Source organism: Typopeltis vanoorti, chromosome 3 (genome assembly GCF_054136105.1).
Source record: "Typopeltis vanoorti isolate ZY-2024b chromosome 3, IOZ_Tvanoo_1.0, whole genome shotgun sequence".
Lineage (NCBI taxonomy): Eukaryota > Metazoa > Arthropoda > Arachnida > Uropygi > Thelyphonidae > Typopeltis > Typopeltis vanoorti.
The window spans coordinates 38,437,881-38,455,076 of record NC_143551.1 but is presented as its reverse complement, the minus strand read 5'-3'; the positions used below and the strand labels follow the sequence as shown (position 1 = coordinate 38,455,076).

General features: G+C 37.7%; 1 protein-coding gene across 4 annotated transcripts in view; it reads right to left on the bottom strand.

The window, feature by feature from the left end:
• The window catches only part of LOC150108062 (ankyrin repeat domain-containing protein 13C), a 312,652-nt gene that overhangs the window by 235,622 nt on the left and 59,834 nt on the right, over window positions 1-17,196 (bottom strand). For 3 of the 4 annotated variants that reach the window (XM_090415561.1, XM_090415563.1, XM_090415564.1), the window contains one exon: window positions 14,080-14,184. In XM_090415561.1, the coding sequence (XP_090271687.1) occupies window positions 14,080-14,184 (105 nt within the window). The remainder of the gene's footprint in view (window positions 1-14,079; window positions 14,185-17,196) is intronic. The other variant, XM_090415562.1, reaches the window with a different exon arrangement.

The following is a 17,196-nucleotide window of genomic DNA, read 5'->3' as shown; positions in this document are numbered from 1 at the left end:
CATTCTGTTTTCAACCATACCTCTCTCTTGCTTTATCAGTTTCTCTTCTCAGTTCGTTATTTAATACTTTGTATTTTCTTCTTCCCTCTTCAGTGTTTACATTTTTCCATCTTCTTCTTTCTTCCATTTTTCTTATCATTTCATTTGTAATCCATGGCTTTTTAATTCTTTTCCCTTCCACAAAACCTATCTCTTCAGCAGCTGTTTCATATATCAAGTTTTTCAGTTGATTCCATTTTGCATTAACATCCATAGTTTCTTCAGATATATTCTCTTTGTTCCTTATTTTATTTTCCAGTTCTTCTCTGAATTTTCTACCTGCATCTCCTTAGAGTTTTTCTAGGCTCCACCTTTTCTTGCTTTTACGTTTGTTTATTTTCTTATATCATATTCTTAATTCCATAACAAGCAAGTTCATATGCCAGTACTATAAATAAATACTGTTTATAGCTGTAATTCTTGCATGTTGTAGTGGTGTATTATTACCATGTGCAAGCAATGTAAACATAACGCCCAATAAATTAGAAACTTACCACTCCTCTTCAATTTCTTGTGTACAGTTTGGTGAGATATGGGTCAGAACAGCCTTTATTAAATGCTTCGGTCAGTTGCTACACAAAGGAAGTTCTGTTTGTTTTCTCAGATGACAGTAATCTCATTCCTGACAGACTGTGTTAAAATCACAATTATGCCTCTTAACAAGTAACATGGTTATTTTTCCAGTGATTAAACACCCAGGATATCTCATCTTTTAGAAACTAGTCAGCGCTGGTGTTTTCAAAATTATGGCTTTTTATGACATAATTATGACATTAAATATGAGCCCTTTATCATATTTATTGTTCGATAAAGGGCTTTATAAATAAGCCCTTTATCGAACAACGAAAGATTCGTTTTCCCATTATGATCATTACTGACCAGCAGCATTCTTAAATAGTTGCCTAGAACATGTGGTGATGCATGCAATCAAGTATTTTGTATATATGTTGCATAAGTGATATTTACATACATATGCATAAAGATTTGAAATTCAGTGGTCGGTATTTGTAGTAATGGCAGCAATGTTCACTTGTTTTGCTTTGAATCTTGGTAGCAGACATGCACATACATTAGTTGTGTTTTAGAACAGCTGTCACAAAGTAACAAGAATGCTAGAAAGCTAGTAGGAAGTAATCAAGAAGATGAGAGCTAGAAAGGAAGGAAAACCAAGTTCTCTAATCTTGGGAAAAGTTTTTATATGGATCTTTACTCACCCATGAGGAACTGTGTAAATAATGTTGAAGGACAGTATAATGTATCAAGCCTTCGTATATTAGTAAGAATGTTATGAAAAGCAAGTGGTATATGTTCCAAGGAGCAAGATGCAGGATCTGCATTAAAGTTCCTTTTATTGGAAGTGCATTTGGAACTGCTCAGTTAAATGCATTCCTATTGTCTGAATGATTATTCAACATGCCTATTTCAGCATAACGAAGGAAAGATGTGTGGAAGAAAACTACATTCAAGAATAATAAACAAGTGAGATTTTTTATTGTGATTATGGAATTTGAAGAGATAAGTCTGAATGAATGAATGAATGAGTAGAAATAATAAAGAAAAGAAATAAAATAGAGAAGAATAAAGAAGTAGCAGATGGAATAAATATTGCATAAGAAGTTCCTATATAATCAAAAGAAACTACAGAACTTTTAGCTGAATGCTATGTTCTTGTTTTGTATAGTATTTGATGTTATTGCTCTCAAAATTGTATTTAACTGTGAGTCAGGGAGTGAAAGATATTTTATTGAGCTCATGTTGTGCAATTCCTAGAATGGCCATTTAATTATTCTTTGTATGTCTTAAGAAGTTAGATATACAGACAGCAGAAATTGATTTATTAATTCTATAGAGAATTCAGATCCCTTAGAGATAAAGTGAATTAATATACAGAATTTTGATAACTAATATTTAAGGAATTGACAGCGTATACTAGAAATATAAATTAAATAAACTTTAATATATACTTTCCGATATTTCGGCAAACATCACGTTGCCATCTTCTTGGGAACTTAATACAAAGACACGTGCACACAAGTACTAATAACAGCAAATGAGACTAAAGCTAGGAAGCTAACGTTTTCCTAAAGTCCTGATGGTGCCCCCTGGAGGGCTATATTGGTAGTTCTTGGCCTTTGGGCTGAAGTTCTTCTGATAAAAGTTTCCCAAATTTGGGGCAGTCTCATGCATCCAAATTTGTTGAGGTTTGGCATGTTCCTAAGGGCCGAGGCTGATTCCATGAATAGTCTTTCATACTTGAACTTGCTGCGGTGTATTACTGTGGCTTTCTTCCATCTTATTCTGTGGCGAGTATCCAGAGCGTGGTCTGCAAGCCCAGAGTGGCTGTACTGGTGAAATCGGATGTAATCCTTGTGTTCTGAGATTCTGATATTTGCTGTCCTGCCTGTTTGGCCAAAGTAGGACAATTTACAGCTGCAAGGGACCTGGTATACACCAGGTAGGTCTAGGGGAAGTGGTTGGTCTTTAGTGGAGCGGATAAGGGATGCCAGTTTTCTATGTGATCTGTAACAAGTGGTTACATATTTTTTTTTATTATTATTATTATTACGGGCAACTCCAGGGAGTCATTAGACTAATCGAGGGAGGACCCAAATCATATTCATCACAACTATTCGACATTCATACAGTATCTATCATACCTCGCTTTAAACTCATTCACTGTCACAGCATCCACCACAGACTCAGGGAGCGCATTCCACTCATTCACTACTCTAAAAGTAAAGAACCCAGCTCTAACACCTTTACTAACCACACTTTTGCCCAGTTTCCATGGATGTCCCCTAGTCCTCCCACAACCAGCCCTGTTCTCAAAAATATCTTCTGAATTAATTTTATAGAAACCCTTCAGTAATTTGAATGTCTCAATCATATCTCCCCTCCTCTGCCTATCAACCAATTTTTGCAACCCACAAATCCTCAACCTGTTCTCATACGGTTCATTCCATAGACCTGCTATCATCTTGGTCACTCGCCTCTGGATCCTCTCCACCTCCTCCCCATCAAGAAGAAACCTAGGTGACCAAATCTGAGCACAGTAGTCGAGATGGGGTCTTATCAAGGCTCGATACAGAGGAACAATAACCTGCTTGTCTCTGCTTGTCAATGTATTCTTCAGCAACCAAGTGATTTGATGAGCTGATTTGGCCACTTTTGCAATGTGTCCCCTAAATTTCAATTCCTTATCCACCAACACTCCTAAATCTCGTGCCTCATCAATTTCCTGGAGCACGGTTCCACCAATGCAGTAAACTGCCTCCAATCTTTTCACCCCAAAATGCATAACCTTACATTTTGCCACATTAAATTGACATCCATTCTCCCTAGCCCAGACCTCCAATCTATCCAATCATCCTGCAAAATTTTGACGTCATCTGCATTCACTATTGCCCTACCCAACTTCGCATCATCCGCAAACAAATGAACTGTTCCTCTCAGATCCTTTCCTATATCATTTATGAACAAATTAAACAGCAGTGGTCCAAAGTGGCACACCACTAGTCACAGGCCGTCTTGTGGACTCTACTCCAGAGTAAACCACTCTCTGATATCTCTCCGTCAACCACCCTCCTATCCATCTCACCAACCCTATGTCCATTCCCATATGCTGCAATTTACTGATTAGAATTCCATGTGGTATCCTGTCAAAGGCCTTAGCAAGGTCCAGTAGAATCACTGTAAACCCATTACCCTTATCCAGTTCAGCCGTCACTGTGTTATAATACGTGAGCAAGTTACTGAGGCATGACCTACCCTTCACAAAACCATGCTGTCCCCGATACAGTATCCCATTTTCTTCTATCCAATCTTGTATTTTCCTCTTGACTATTTTCTCTAAGACCTTGATAATGATTCCTGTTATGCTGATTGGCCGGTAATTTTCAACAGCAGCCTTGGAACCACCTTTGTGCAGTGGAACTATTTTCCCCTCTCTCCACCCCCTTGGGACTGACCCAGTCCTGAGGCTCAAATTAAACAAAATGGTCAGGGGCACTGACAATTCTTTGGCCGCTTCACATACGACACGAGCTCTCATACCATCCAATCCCACAGATGTACTGACATTGAGGTTCTGTAATAGACTAGTTACCTCTACTTCATTCATCACAATTCCAGTATAAGCTGTTGGTTCTTCCATTTCCGCAAAGTCACCACCTTGATGATATACTCTTGCAAAGTGCTCGCTCAGTAATTCAACAAAATCGACTGATTCGGTTACCTCCCTACCCTCAGCATTTTTTAAGATCATTCTACCATGAGCATTTTTCCTTTTACTTGCAACATATTGAAAAAACTGTTTGGGATTCTCTTTAGCCTGTATGGCCAATTTCCTTTCGTAATCTGCTTTTGCTTTTCTTACCACCCTTGTTACCATCCTGGCCTGAGCTTTATACTGTTCCTGCACCTGATGGTCACCCTTCTCCTTAAATTCCCTCCACAGTTGTTTCTTTTTTTGCAGCTCAAGCTTAATAGTGTTATTCATCCATTTAACCCCTACCTGATTTATTATTCGGACTCTTGGTATACAGTCAACCATTGCCTCCTGCAAACAGTTCTTAACCACCTCCCATGCACTATCAACATCCAGCCCTTGCAGTTTTACATGCCATGGCATTGAGCCAAGCACACACCTAAGCTTGTCATACTTACCAGCCCGGTAATTCCACATGTACCCTGTCTTAATTGTAAATTCGACTCCTTTAGCCACCTCCCAAGTCATGACCTTATGGTCACTCTCACCAATTGGTGGCAACATGGTCATGTTCGTTACAGCTACATTCTCAGTTGCAATTACTAGGTCCAGCACTCTCTGCCCCCTGGTATTTTCCAATACATGTTGCCATAGATAGTTGTCCCTTAATAACTGCATAAAATCCAATTCCTTCCTCCCATGTATATATTAGTAAGAACATATATTAGTAAGAATGTTATATTAGTAAGAGTGTAAATACGATTTCACCAGTACAGCCACTCTGGGCTTGCAGACCACGCTCTGGATACTCGCCACAGAATAAGATGGAAGAAAGCCACAGTAATACACCGCAGCAAGTTCAAGTATGAAAGACTATTCATGGAATCAGCCTCGGCCCTTAGGAACATGCCAAACCTCAACAAATTTGGATTCATGAGACTGCCCCAAATTTGGGAAACTTTTATCAGAAGAACTTCAGCCCAAAGGCCAAGAACTACCAATATAGCCCGGCAGGGGGGCACCATCAGGACTTTAGGAAAACGTTAGCTTCCTAGCTTCAGTCTCATTTGCTGTTATTAGTACTTGTGTGCACGTGTCTTTGTATTAAGTTCCTAAGAAGATGGCAACGTAACATTTGCCAAAATATCGGAAAGTATATATTAAAGTTTATTTAATTTATATTTCTAGTATACGCTGTCAATTCCTTAAATATTAGTTATCATGGTTAACCAGCGTATAAGCCTCTCAACAAGAATAATGATCATCCACGGAGATTCCTTTGCACACAAGGCCCGCCATTATGGCAAACTGAAGCTGAAGTTATCCAGACAACTTAACTGTCTGGCATTCCTAAAACGCTGCCGGGATAATCAAGTCATCCCGAACTGTGTAAAATTTAAACACCACTTCGTCTCACAGAAAGCTCTCCATATTTACAACCGGGCGAGCCAGGCATTACTTCGGGAGCAAATTACCGCTACATGCCGTTCCCTAGCCGACATAAACAGAGCTATTTTAGCACTAGAAAATGAGCTTTCACATACGCTTAATCACGAGCTTTGGTCCATCCTACATTACGTCTCGTGTACTGCAGCTAAAAAAGAATTTGAACAAATACGGAGCCGACATATCAACAAGTTTGATAAATTAATAAAGAACTCGGCGTCCAAACCTAAACTACAAACCAACACTGTAGTTAACCTTTCTTCAGCTACCTTGAAGCCTGAAGCACTCAACGCTTTGTCACGTGGTCACAACTTCGCCATTGCTACTAAGAAATTACCGGCCGAGGAATTAATGATCCAAATTGAATGCGGGATTCGCCAACTTCCAAACCACATCGCCAACGATATCAGATTGGATGTAGCCTGTGTTCTCAATAAAGCAAACCCTCCAAAATCCAACATATCCATTAGTGAATACAAGTCACTACAAGAATTGAAGAGAAACAAAGAAATAGTGATCACCAAAGCGGATAAGGGGAATGCCACTGTGGTACTCAATCTTAAAGACTACACAGGTATGCTCAAGGCTTTACTATTAGATCGTTCCACTTACCTCCCCATTGATTACAATCCCACCAACTCACAAATTAGAAAACTCCATAGGCTCCTTAAGAAGGTCACTTCTTGGCCTGTGGAGATTATCAACAGACTAAAACCCTATAACTCTAGACCCCCCCCCCCCCGCATATATGGGCTCCCAAAAATACACAAAGAAAATGTGCCATTACGTCCCACAGTGGATGGCATTGATTCCCCCACTTACAAACTAGCCAAGCATTTAGCCAAAGTGCTCTCACACTATACTGGCAACACACCATCACACATAAAAAACTCAGCCCACTTCAAAGCCAGTATAGAAAACCTTACACTCCAACATAATGACATAATGGTCAGTTTTGATGTCTCCTCCCTATTCACGAATGTCCCCCTCAAAGAAACCTTAGAGCTAATCCAAGCTAAATTTCCTCCCGATATCTCAGCCCTATTTCAGTTTACAATGAACTCAGGCTATTTCGTTTGGCAGGAAAAATTCTACAAACAGATAGAGGGGACAGCCATGGGTTCACCACTTTCCCCACCCTTGGCCAACTTCTTCATGGAGACATTTGAAGAGAAAGCCTTAAACTCAGCCCCACAAAAACCTACCATATGGCTTCGCTATGTTGATGATGTTTTCGCTATTTGGCCACATGGTCCGGATTCACTCCTCTCCTTCCTCACACACTTAAACAACCAACACCCTAGAATCGAGTTCACCCTGGAAAAAGAGGAAAACAATAACCTCCCCTTCCTAGACACACTAGTCACCCGCCAACCTGATGGAACCTTGGTTTTCTCAGTTTATAGAAAATCCACCCATACAGGCAGATACATTCACCAACAATCCCATCACCCCCCCCCCCCTCACAACAATATGGAGTTATTAAGACATTATTCAACAGGGCAAAAATAATCTGTTCAAATGATCAAGCCCTAACCACTGAACTAAATCACATTCATGACACTTTCTCAGCCAATGGCTACCCCCCCCCCAAAAAAAAATCCAAAAAATACTTAACCCAGTTATCCACAACCCCCTCCCCTTCACAAAAAAGATTACTCTAAATCCATCACCATTCCCTACATCCGAAGCACCTCGGAAAAAATCAATAAAATCTTAAAAAAACATGACTTGACCACTTGTTACAGACCACAGAAAACTGGCATCCCTTATCCGCTCCACTAAAGACCAACCACTTCCCCTAGACCTACCTGGTGTATACCAGGTCCCTTGCAGCTGTAAATTGTCCTACTTTGGCCAAACAGGCAGGACAGCAAATATCAGAATCTCAGAACACAAGGATTACATCCGATTTCACCAGTACAGCCACTCTGGGCTTGCAGACCAAGCTCTGGATACTCGCCACAGAATAAGATGGAAGAAAGCCACAGTAATACACCGCAGCAAGTTCAAGTATGAAAGACTATTCATGGAATCAGCCTCGGCCCTTAGGAACATGCCAAACCTCAACAAATTTGGGAAACTTTTATCAGAAGAACTTCAGCCCAAAGGCCAAGAACTACCAATATAGCCCAACAGGGGGCACCATCAGGACTTTAGGAAAACGTTAGCTTCCTAGCTTCAGTCTCATTTGCTGTTATTAGTACTTGTGTGCACGTGACCGCGCGGTTAGCCTAGTGGCTTTGCGCTTCGCAACCATATGCCTGGGGAAGGAGTGTCCCAGGTTCGATTCCCGTTGTAGACATGAGGAATTTGAGGATCTTCCTCAGGCATAGCCAAGTTAGCTGGTCTTGGGCGCGGTCAGTAGGGTTTTTTCCGACAGTTTATCTGGCGTTTTTCATCCCGCAAACAGGCAAACCGGCCCCGTGAACATACGCTTCTACAGTCAAAAATATACCCCCCCCCCAGCGGCAGACCAGGCGACGGATCGGTTGGGAGTAGTACTAACAAGAAGTCGCATCTAAAAGTAACACGCGGACCCTGCATGGGAAGCAGGAATAACGCGTAGAAGAAGATCGAAGTACTTGTGTGCACGTGTCTTTGTATTAAGTTCCCAAGAAGATGGCAACGTGACGTTTGCCGAAATATCGGAAAGTATATATTAAAGTTTATTTAATTTATATTTCTAGTATACGCTGTCAATTCCTTAAATATTAGTTATCATGTTTAACCAGCGTATAAGCCTCTCAACAAGAATATACAGAATTTTCTATGTGTGTGTGTGTGGGTGGGGTAAATATTTTATTTTTTCATGAACTAAAACTTCATTCTTTGACTTTCACAATGTGCTGATTTTTAAGTTAATGCACCATCATGGATATGAATCTGAAACATCCTAACCAACCACTAAACAAAAAAAACAAAAAAAAAATTATATATAAATGTTATCTCACTCATCACAGTTGACTAACTAAAAGGCTGGATATATAGATAAGGTGGGGAATGACATAATTCAAACAGTCAATTGACAAGAATAGCATAACTCATGCAGTCAGTTGACAGAAATGACATGACTGCAATCAATTTATATGATAACACATTATATCTCTAAAACTATAGGAAATGAATCTGCTATTAACATCACAGCTATTAATTATAGTATTGCATCAAGTGCACAATGGAAAATTTTGGGAAATGCCATCAGTGACCACAGACCCATAATAACAACACTAAACTTCAAGATTGATCGAGAACAGCAAATCAAAAGGACATGGAACAACTTCAGAAAAGCCGACTGGACAAGGTTTACTCAAACCTTGGAGAGCCTCTGTCAAGATGAACCTGTCTCTGGAAACCTCAACAGAAAATTACAAATCCTTACTTCACACATCAGTAAAGCTGCCAAAGCAACAATACCAAGAGGCAAGCGGGAAAATACCTAGATACCATACTGGAAAGATCACAAAATTGATTCAATGATTACAGAAAGAGACAATATCAATGAACAATTCAGAATTAATAAAACTGATGAATACAGAAAGAAATTAATGGTCATAACACAGCGCAGGAAAATATAAAAATAATAGAGCAGGAAATTTGGAAGTGCAAACAAGAGAAATGGGCGGAGCTTTGCAGTAACCTGGATCCAAGAAAAGACAGTCAACACTGGAACATTATTAGAATCCTAGACAACAATATCATAAAAGAGAACCAACAGAAAACAAACTTCATCATAAATGCTGGGAAACAAGCTATTACAGATCAAGAAATTGCAAACACACTGGCAAAAACCTATTCAAACAACTCCAAACTTCAGAGAGGACAAGACCCTCAATAAACTCACAAGTAAAATACTAAAACAAGCAGGAACATACCAATATAATGACATCTTCTCCGCAGAATTTACACTAAGTGAGCTAAATTCATCAATCGAGAAAACTGCACCTAATAAATCTCCTGGTAATGATCTTATCTTTGGTCATATGGTCAAACACCTTGGCAAAAATGCCAAAGAACAACTTCTGGATATTCTCAATACCTCTTGGCAAACAAGCAAACTTCCAAAAGAATGGAAAAAATCAGTTATTGTACCTATCCTGAAACCTGACAGAAATGCTGCAGAATGTCAAAGTTATAGACCTATCGCATTAACTAGCATACTTTGTAAAATTACTGAAAGAATCATACACTTCAGGCTTATGCACTGGCTGACAAAAAATAAGAAAATCAACTACTACCAAACTGCCTATAGAACTCGTCATTCGACAACAGATCAATTATTCCACTTCTGCCAAATGATAATAGACTCATTTCAGGAAAAACCAACAAAAAAGACAACTGCCTTATTCCTTGATATGACTGCTGCTTTCGATCATGTTTGGATCAAAAAATTAATACAAACAGTACATGATATTGGAATTAGAGGAAACGCTTTAATCTGGATTGAATGATATAATCACGTAATCACAAGAAAGATATTTATTTAACCAAATATTTCGGTCTGGAAATAGCAGACCATGTCAGTGGTATTACAAGAACAGTTTAAAAAATACAAGCTAGAATACTAACTAGCTTTTTTAAACTGTTCTTGTAATACCACTGACGATGGTCTGCTATTTCCAGACCGAAATATTTGGTTAAATAAATATCTTTCTTGCGATTACGTGATTATATCATTCAGTCTTATGTCGCAAGTATCCTTGAAACAACAAAATTTAATCTGGATTGCTGATTTCGTTAGAGGAAGAAAGATCAAAGTCAGAATCAATGCAGCAATATCAAAAGAACAGAGAACCTGGGCTGGTGTTCCCCAGGGCTCAATACTCAGTCCCTTACTATTCCTTCTATATGTCAATAACATTCATCCTACCTTACAGAAGACACAAAAGTAACTTGCTATGCAGATGATATAGCCCTCTGGCACACTAGTGATAAAATCAAAGAATCAGAGGAGATTCTAAACAATTCCATGAGAGGATTAGAAAAATGGTCAGATGAACTTAAACTCAAAATCAACCCAGACAAAACAAAACTAAGCACCTTTAGTACAGACAGGAAAAATAGACATGCCTACAATCCCAAAGTCATGATCAACAACAAGCTAATTGAAAAAGTCACAAATCCAAAATACCTTGGTATTACGCTTGATCAGGAATTACGTTTTGCACAACACATCTCTAACACGTCCAACAGAGCTCTAAAAAAAGTAAATATACTGAAAAGGCTTTGTGGAACAAATTGGGGTGCAAAGCCAAAAATCCTCAAGACTACTTACACTACACTAATAAGGCCAATAATGGAATATGCAGCACCTATCTGGTCACCTTCAGCCTCATCAGTAAAAAAAAAAAAAAAAAAATTAGACAAAATACAAGCAAAAGCATCCAAGATTATCATTGGTGCAGTCTCATCCACTAACAACATCAGAGCCCAACAGGAATGTGGGCTTGACCTGCTGGAGGACAGACGAAAATTTGTCACCATAAAATTCATAAATAATATCGGAAGCTACCAAAGTGATCATATCTCGCTAAAAACTTATGAACATCGGAACCAAAAATGCAGACTTCACAGATCATCAACTTTACAATATGATGACACTATCAGGAAAGAAATAGGTCTTGATCAGCTAAATGCCCACATAAACAAAGAACCTCTATTTTCCAGTCCTTTAAATCTTACCAAATATCTCCATAAATTTAAACCTTACCAAACTCTGTACAAAAAAAGAACCAAAAGAAATGCTCAAAGAAAAAGGCCTAAATACTATCAACCTTCTTTCATCCTCCAAACAGGTTATTTGTTATACCGATGGATCGTCAGACACCAATATGATTAATGGAGGTGCTGGTGTTCTCCTCCTACTCCCGAAAGATGAAAAACTTTCAATAAAAGTTGGATCTGGGAGAATCGCTTCCAATTTTACCAGCGAACTCTACACAATAAATAAAGCACTAGAAGCCTACTTAAATCTATCATCATCTCAACAATCTGAAGGAATTATAATTTACAGTGACTCAAGATCAGCTATGGAGGCAATCAAAAATGGCAATACCAAGCTCACACAAGACATCCATAAACTCTTAAATCAACTAAAATCTTTAGGTAAAAGTTGCATTTTACAGTGGATTCCTGCTCATGTAGGCATTGATTACAATGAAGCAGCTGATAAATTAGCAAAAGAGGCCAGAGAACTCAACCAAGAAACTCATACGATAACTCTTGCTGATGCCAATGCACTAGCAAAAGCTAAACTAATATCACTGAAATCGGTGATACAACATCAAATTCCCGAAATCAGTGCTGACAAAGGACCTCCACCCCGAAAGCAAGACTACGAACAGGACATTATAGAGGAATGAAGATCAATACAGATGATACGAGAACATATAGAAACTGCAACAACTGCCCCAATACTGAACTGACACCCACTCACATCTTTACCTGTCCAGCAATTACAGCAGCCTTGCAAGAAATAGATCCTAATCCTGCACAACAGCTCTATACAAACAAAATCAGAGACATAGCCAAAGCAGTACAAGGAGCACACAGAAACATCTAAGACTCTTCAAAGGACAAGACAACAACAACACATTATACCTTGATGAAATAAGTTACATTTGAAACCTGATTGGCCAAGTGGATAGTGCCAGGGCTTTATAATCAATAGGTTATGGATTAAAATCCCACTGTAGGCATAGGTGATTAAACTTAATTGCACCTTTAGGTGTAGATGATTTTAATTACCTATTGTAAAATCCATTACCTTGCTTAATGGGGACCTTACAATAACTATAAAAGTAACATATTTGGTCACTAGAGTTGAGTTCCAGATTAACTCTTAGCCTGCTCATAGTACTAATAATAATTGTACCAAAGGTTTACAATCTTTAGTGGATGGATTCACAAAAAAGCCACATAACAAGACTAGTCAGTGGCATTTTTCTTCTAATTACATTCTGCTGGAAGACTTGACGTTTTAACTGCCATTATAGTCACTCTTATCCTCAGCCTATAGAGTACATTAGTATTGCAGGTGAGTAGGGATTCTGGATTATCTGATCATAACTATGATCAGATAATCCAGAATCCCTACTCTAGAGACTGAACACTGAACTTTTCCAAGTATTTCAGGCCTTATAAGAAACAACCTCCCTTCAATAAGGAGGGTGGTTGTTTCATACAAGGAAAATAAAATTAATCTATCACCTAAAGACATCACAAAACAACCATGCCTATAATGAATATGAACTCACAACCTGGTGATTAGGTAATTAGATATGCTAACCATCTTGGTCACCAAGGTAGCTTGCACTGGTCCAACAACTCATTCTTTAACTGGTATGAAAAATTATTCAATTTTGACTTCTACCAAGGATAAACTACATCTGCTTCCATTCTCAGGAGTTGCCTTGTTTATGCAACCTTTTTATTATGATAAGTTGACTACTCTGAAGAGGCAAGGAGGACCAAATACCTTAAAGAAATATTGCGACTTCCTTTATATGCCATCTCTACCACAGCAGAATTAAATTGATATATATATATATATATATATATATATATATATTAATTTAATAGTTCAACAGGCTTTTTATGGAAACTTATACAGGACTGCAAAGTCATCATGATTACACACGTTCTCCAAGATGTGGAAAATAACTGTCATGAATTGTCATTAAATTTTATGCAAACATAGCTACTGTACTATTGGCATTAATAATATCTGATCATGCAAATGCAGTCCACGCGGTTAGCCTAGTGGCTATGCGCTTCGCAACCATATGCCTGGGGAAGGAGTGCCCTAGGTTTGATTCCCGTCGATGACGTGAGGAGCTTCCTCAGCCATAGCCAAGTTAGCTGGTCTTGGGCATGGACAGCAGGGTTTTTTCCACCAGTTTATCTGGGGTTTTACATCCTGCAAGCAGGCAAACTGGCCCCGTGAACACACAAGGATCTACAGTCATAAATACTTAACCCCCCATGAGGGGGCTCAACTCACCCCAGTAGGGACGGGAGAGAAATAGGGAGGAAACTCCATACGAAAAAAATAAATAAATGCAGAAGTGAAGTAAACATCATATCTATTTTAAAATACAGCATTAATGTTCATTTCAGTTTCTTCTGAGAAAATTAAATACAAGAATGAAATTTAAGAGCTTTAAACACAAAATTATTTCTTTACATTTAAAACAATTTGGTTTAACTTACTGGTATCCAATAACACAATTCTTTTAAATCTGAGTGAGTGAATGAGAGAGAGAGAGATCAACCTATCAACCTTGAAGGATTTGACCCATCAAACATAGTAGTACTAATCAACAAGCATGCATCATATATCATGGATACAAGATTTTACAGTTCAACACAATCATTAAAGTACTTACTTGTTTGTCTATCTCCATAACTTATGGCTTCTGCTAAAGGACTCCACCCTTGAGCATTTTTTATTTTCACAGGGGCCCCATGTGCTAAAAGTAGCTGAACACATTCTAAAATTGAAGAAAGAATATATTCAAAGTTTTCAAGACATGTTATGAACTATAAAATCAAATAAACATAAGTCAAGGCAGGACTCTTGAATAGTTTGATACCATGTTTATTCTCATATAAGAAGGTTAGCCAATAATATGTAGTGTGAATGTGGGAGATAACAGTTGATTTTTTCTATATGAATACCAAATGCTGTTACTCACAAATTATTATTTATTATTACCCAACCTCAAGGGAATCATGAAATCACTGCTATTTAGTCTTCTTCACATGTTGCTGGATCATAATTTCTGAAGAAGTGCACCCATGAGAGGTTGTAAACCTAATGTATGTTTTGTATTGAAGGTGGCCAAAGTTAGATAATCTGTTTACCACTACACCAGAGACAAACTTGGTTCTTTTTCAAGTCATTTCAGGTCTACAATAGACAGGTAGTAATCTTGCATTGGGCAATAAAAAGGTTAAACCATTTAAAGAAACTTCTAGTTTCAATGAATTTAATTTAATAAAATAAAATTTCATTTAAGCACAGGAGTAGAACTTTTTTTTTTTTCCCAAAAAAAATACACATTGCAAAAAATTTATTCTTGTGAATTTAGAATCTACACAGAAAGCTTGTTCTTCATAGAATATGACAGATATTGTACCAATCCCATTTTCCTTTGTGTGGTAGGCCAAGCAGCCTCAAATGAGCTGAAAGACTTGCGTCAGCAGTTCATGTAGTTTTTTTTAATTTTTTTTTTTTTAGCAGTCTTAATTCCCAACCCAAGACACAAGAAAATGATTAATATATTTATTTACTTGGATATTTTACTGGTTTTATAGCCAGCATCTTCAGAACACAAACAGTTTGTCACAATATACAAACAGCAACTGGAGCTGATATTTATTAAACATTCTGGATATCTTTATAGATATGCTGCCTTGAAGGTATGGGATAGTAACAGTTTTGCTGTAAACCTGTGTATCAGGGAAAAGACAGGGATTAAAGGGAGACATTTGGTATTTTATTTATTGGGGGGGGGTTTGCAGCCATTGGCTAAAAAAAAGTGTATCAAAGGTAAGTAAGTTCTGTGGCAAGAGAAGTATCAGTGGAACAAATAGCTCTGACTCTGTGTTAGTGCTTTTAGGATACCGTACTGTTGTCTATAAATAAAAAATAAGATAACTAATCATTTATAATCAAAAAATAATCAATAAAATTAAATCAATAAAACTAATCATAAAATAGTTAAAACACTCAACATGAAATGCCACATGAGATGGTTTGGCTGTGCTATATAGATTATGTGTTTCCTATTTGGTCACATGATCCAGACACATTAAATACATTTTTAGTGCATTTAAATACACTATCCTGAAAGCCACTTCACAATGGAATATAATTAATCATTTGCTCTTTTATCTTCCCTTCCTCCCTCTCTTCCTTCCCTAATATATAAGCCCACAGTAAAACTTACTATCCCATACCATCTTCAGGGCAGATCTGAAAAGATATCCAGAATGCTTAATAAATATGAGCTCCATATCACATATCAAACTAGCAATCTTGATCTATTCATTTAAAGACAAACTCAATCCTTTATCATATCCAGGGGCATATGAAGTGCCCTTTACTTGTGACTTGGCTTACTATGGACGGACAAACAGGGCTACCGACAACTGCCTCAGTGAATATAATACATTCAGCACCAACATTAAGGTAAGTCGGGACTAGCAGACAATGCCTTAGATATACCTGCACATAGGATTTGATGGAAAAAAACAGTACTTCACAGACAACATAAGCCAGAGATACTATTTTTGTAATCAGCAACAGCTTTAAAACATTCCCCAAACCTCAACATGACTATACCAATATACCAAAAATCTGAGAAATAGTCATTTTAAGATCAGATTAATACTTCTTAACCTCTCTCTTTATCCAACAAGAGATGGCATCAATTATGACTTTAGTTCTTTATGTTGTCCAATTACAATTTTGAACTGTTTCCTTTATTAGCTAATTGTTGCTATGTATACATATTGTGCAATGATATAATCACGTAATCACAAGAAAGATATTTATTTAACCAAATATTTCGGTCTGGAAATAGCAGACCATCGTCAGTGGTATTACAAGAACAGTTTAAAAAATACAAGCTAGAATACTAACAATAGATCGTTAAAATTAGAACACCGCGCGTGATGTTATATCACTAAGTATGAAACGGAATATTTTGAAGTAGAAACATGATTGAATTTGCTATTAAAAAAAAAAAAAAGTAATTAATGAGTAATCTTGATTAGACTTTCCCAGATTTTTGATATAGATATACAGTCATTACAATTCAAGTTGGGGCGATGGAGCGCAAGGCCTCCACGCTTTCCTTGAACAAACGTTCGAACCTATAACGGGATCTATGTAAGAGGCGAGTCTTGGACCAAAGGATGCTGTAGTCAGTTTCAATCCCGTGTTGAGCCAATCCAGACTTTTCAGGTTTGTTGTGAAGAATGGATGGTTGATGTTCTTGGATTCTTTTTTCAAGAGAGCATCCAGTTTGTCCAAAATAAGAGAGATCACAGTTGCACGGAATTTGATAAACTGCAGGAAGAGATAAAGTTGAGCGTTTATCTTTAGGAGAAGGAAAATGAGAAGACAATTTGTTAATAGGTGAATACGTAGTTGCTAAATCATATTTCTTTAAAATTCTTGCGATAGGTTCTGAAATACCGGAGATATAAGGAATAGGCACTCGACGTGTTGAAACTTTGTTGTTTTGTGGAGGATTATAAGAATTGAGAAGACGTTGAGTACTTTTTTCAGAAAAGCCATTGAGTTTCATGTGTTGTTGGATAGTAGAAAGTTCTTTCTGTAGATAATCAAAAGTAGAACAATTAGTTTTGGCTCTTCTGATGAGGCATTTTATAATTCCTGTTTTTTGACATGGATGATGGGCTGATTCTTTAAGAATATAACGACCTGTGAATGTTGGTTTCCTGTATACTGTAGTTGTAAGAATATTTGAAGG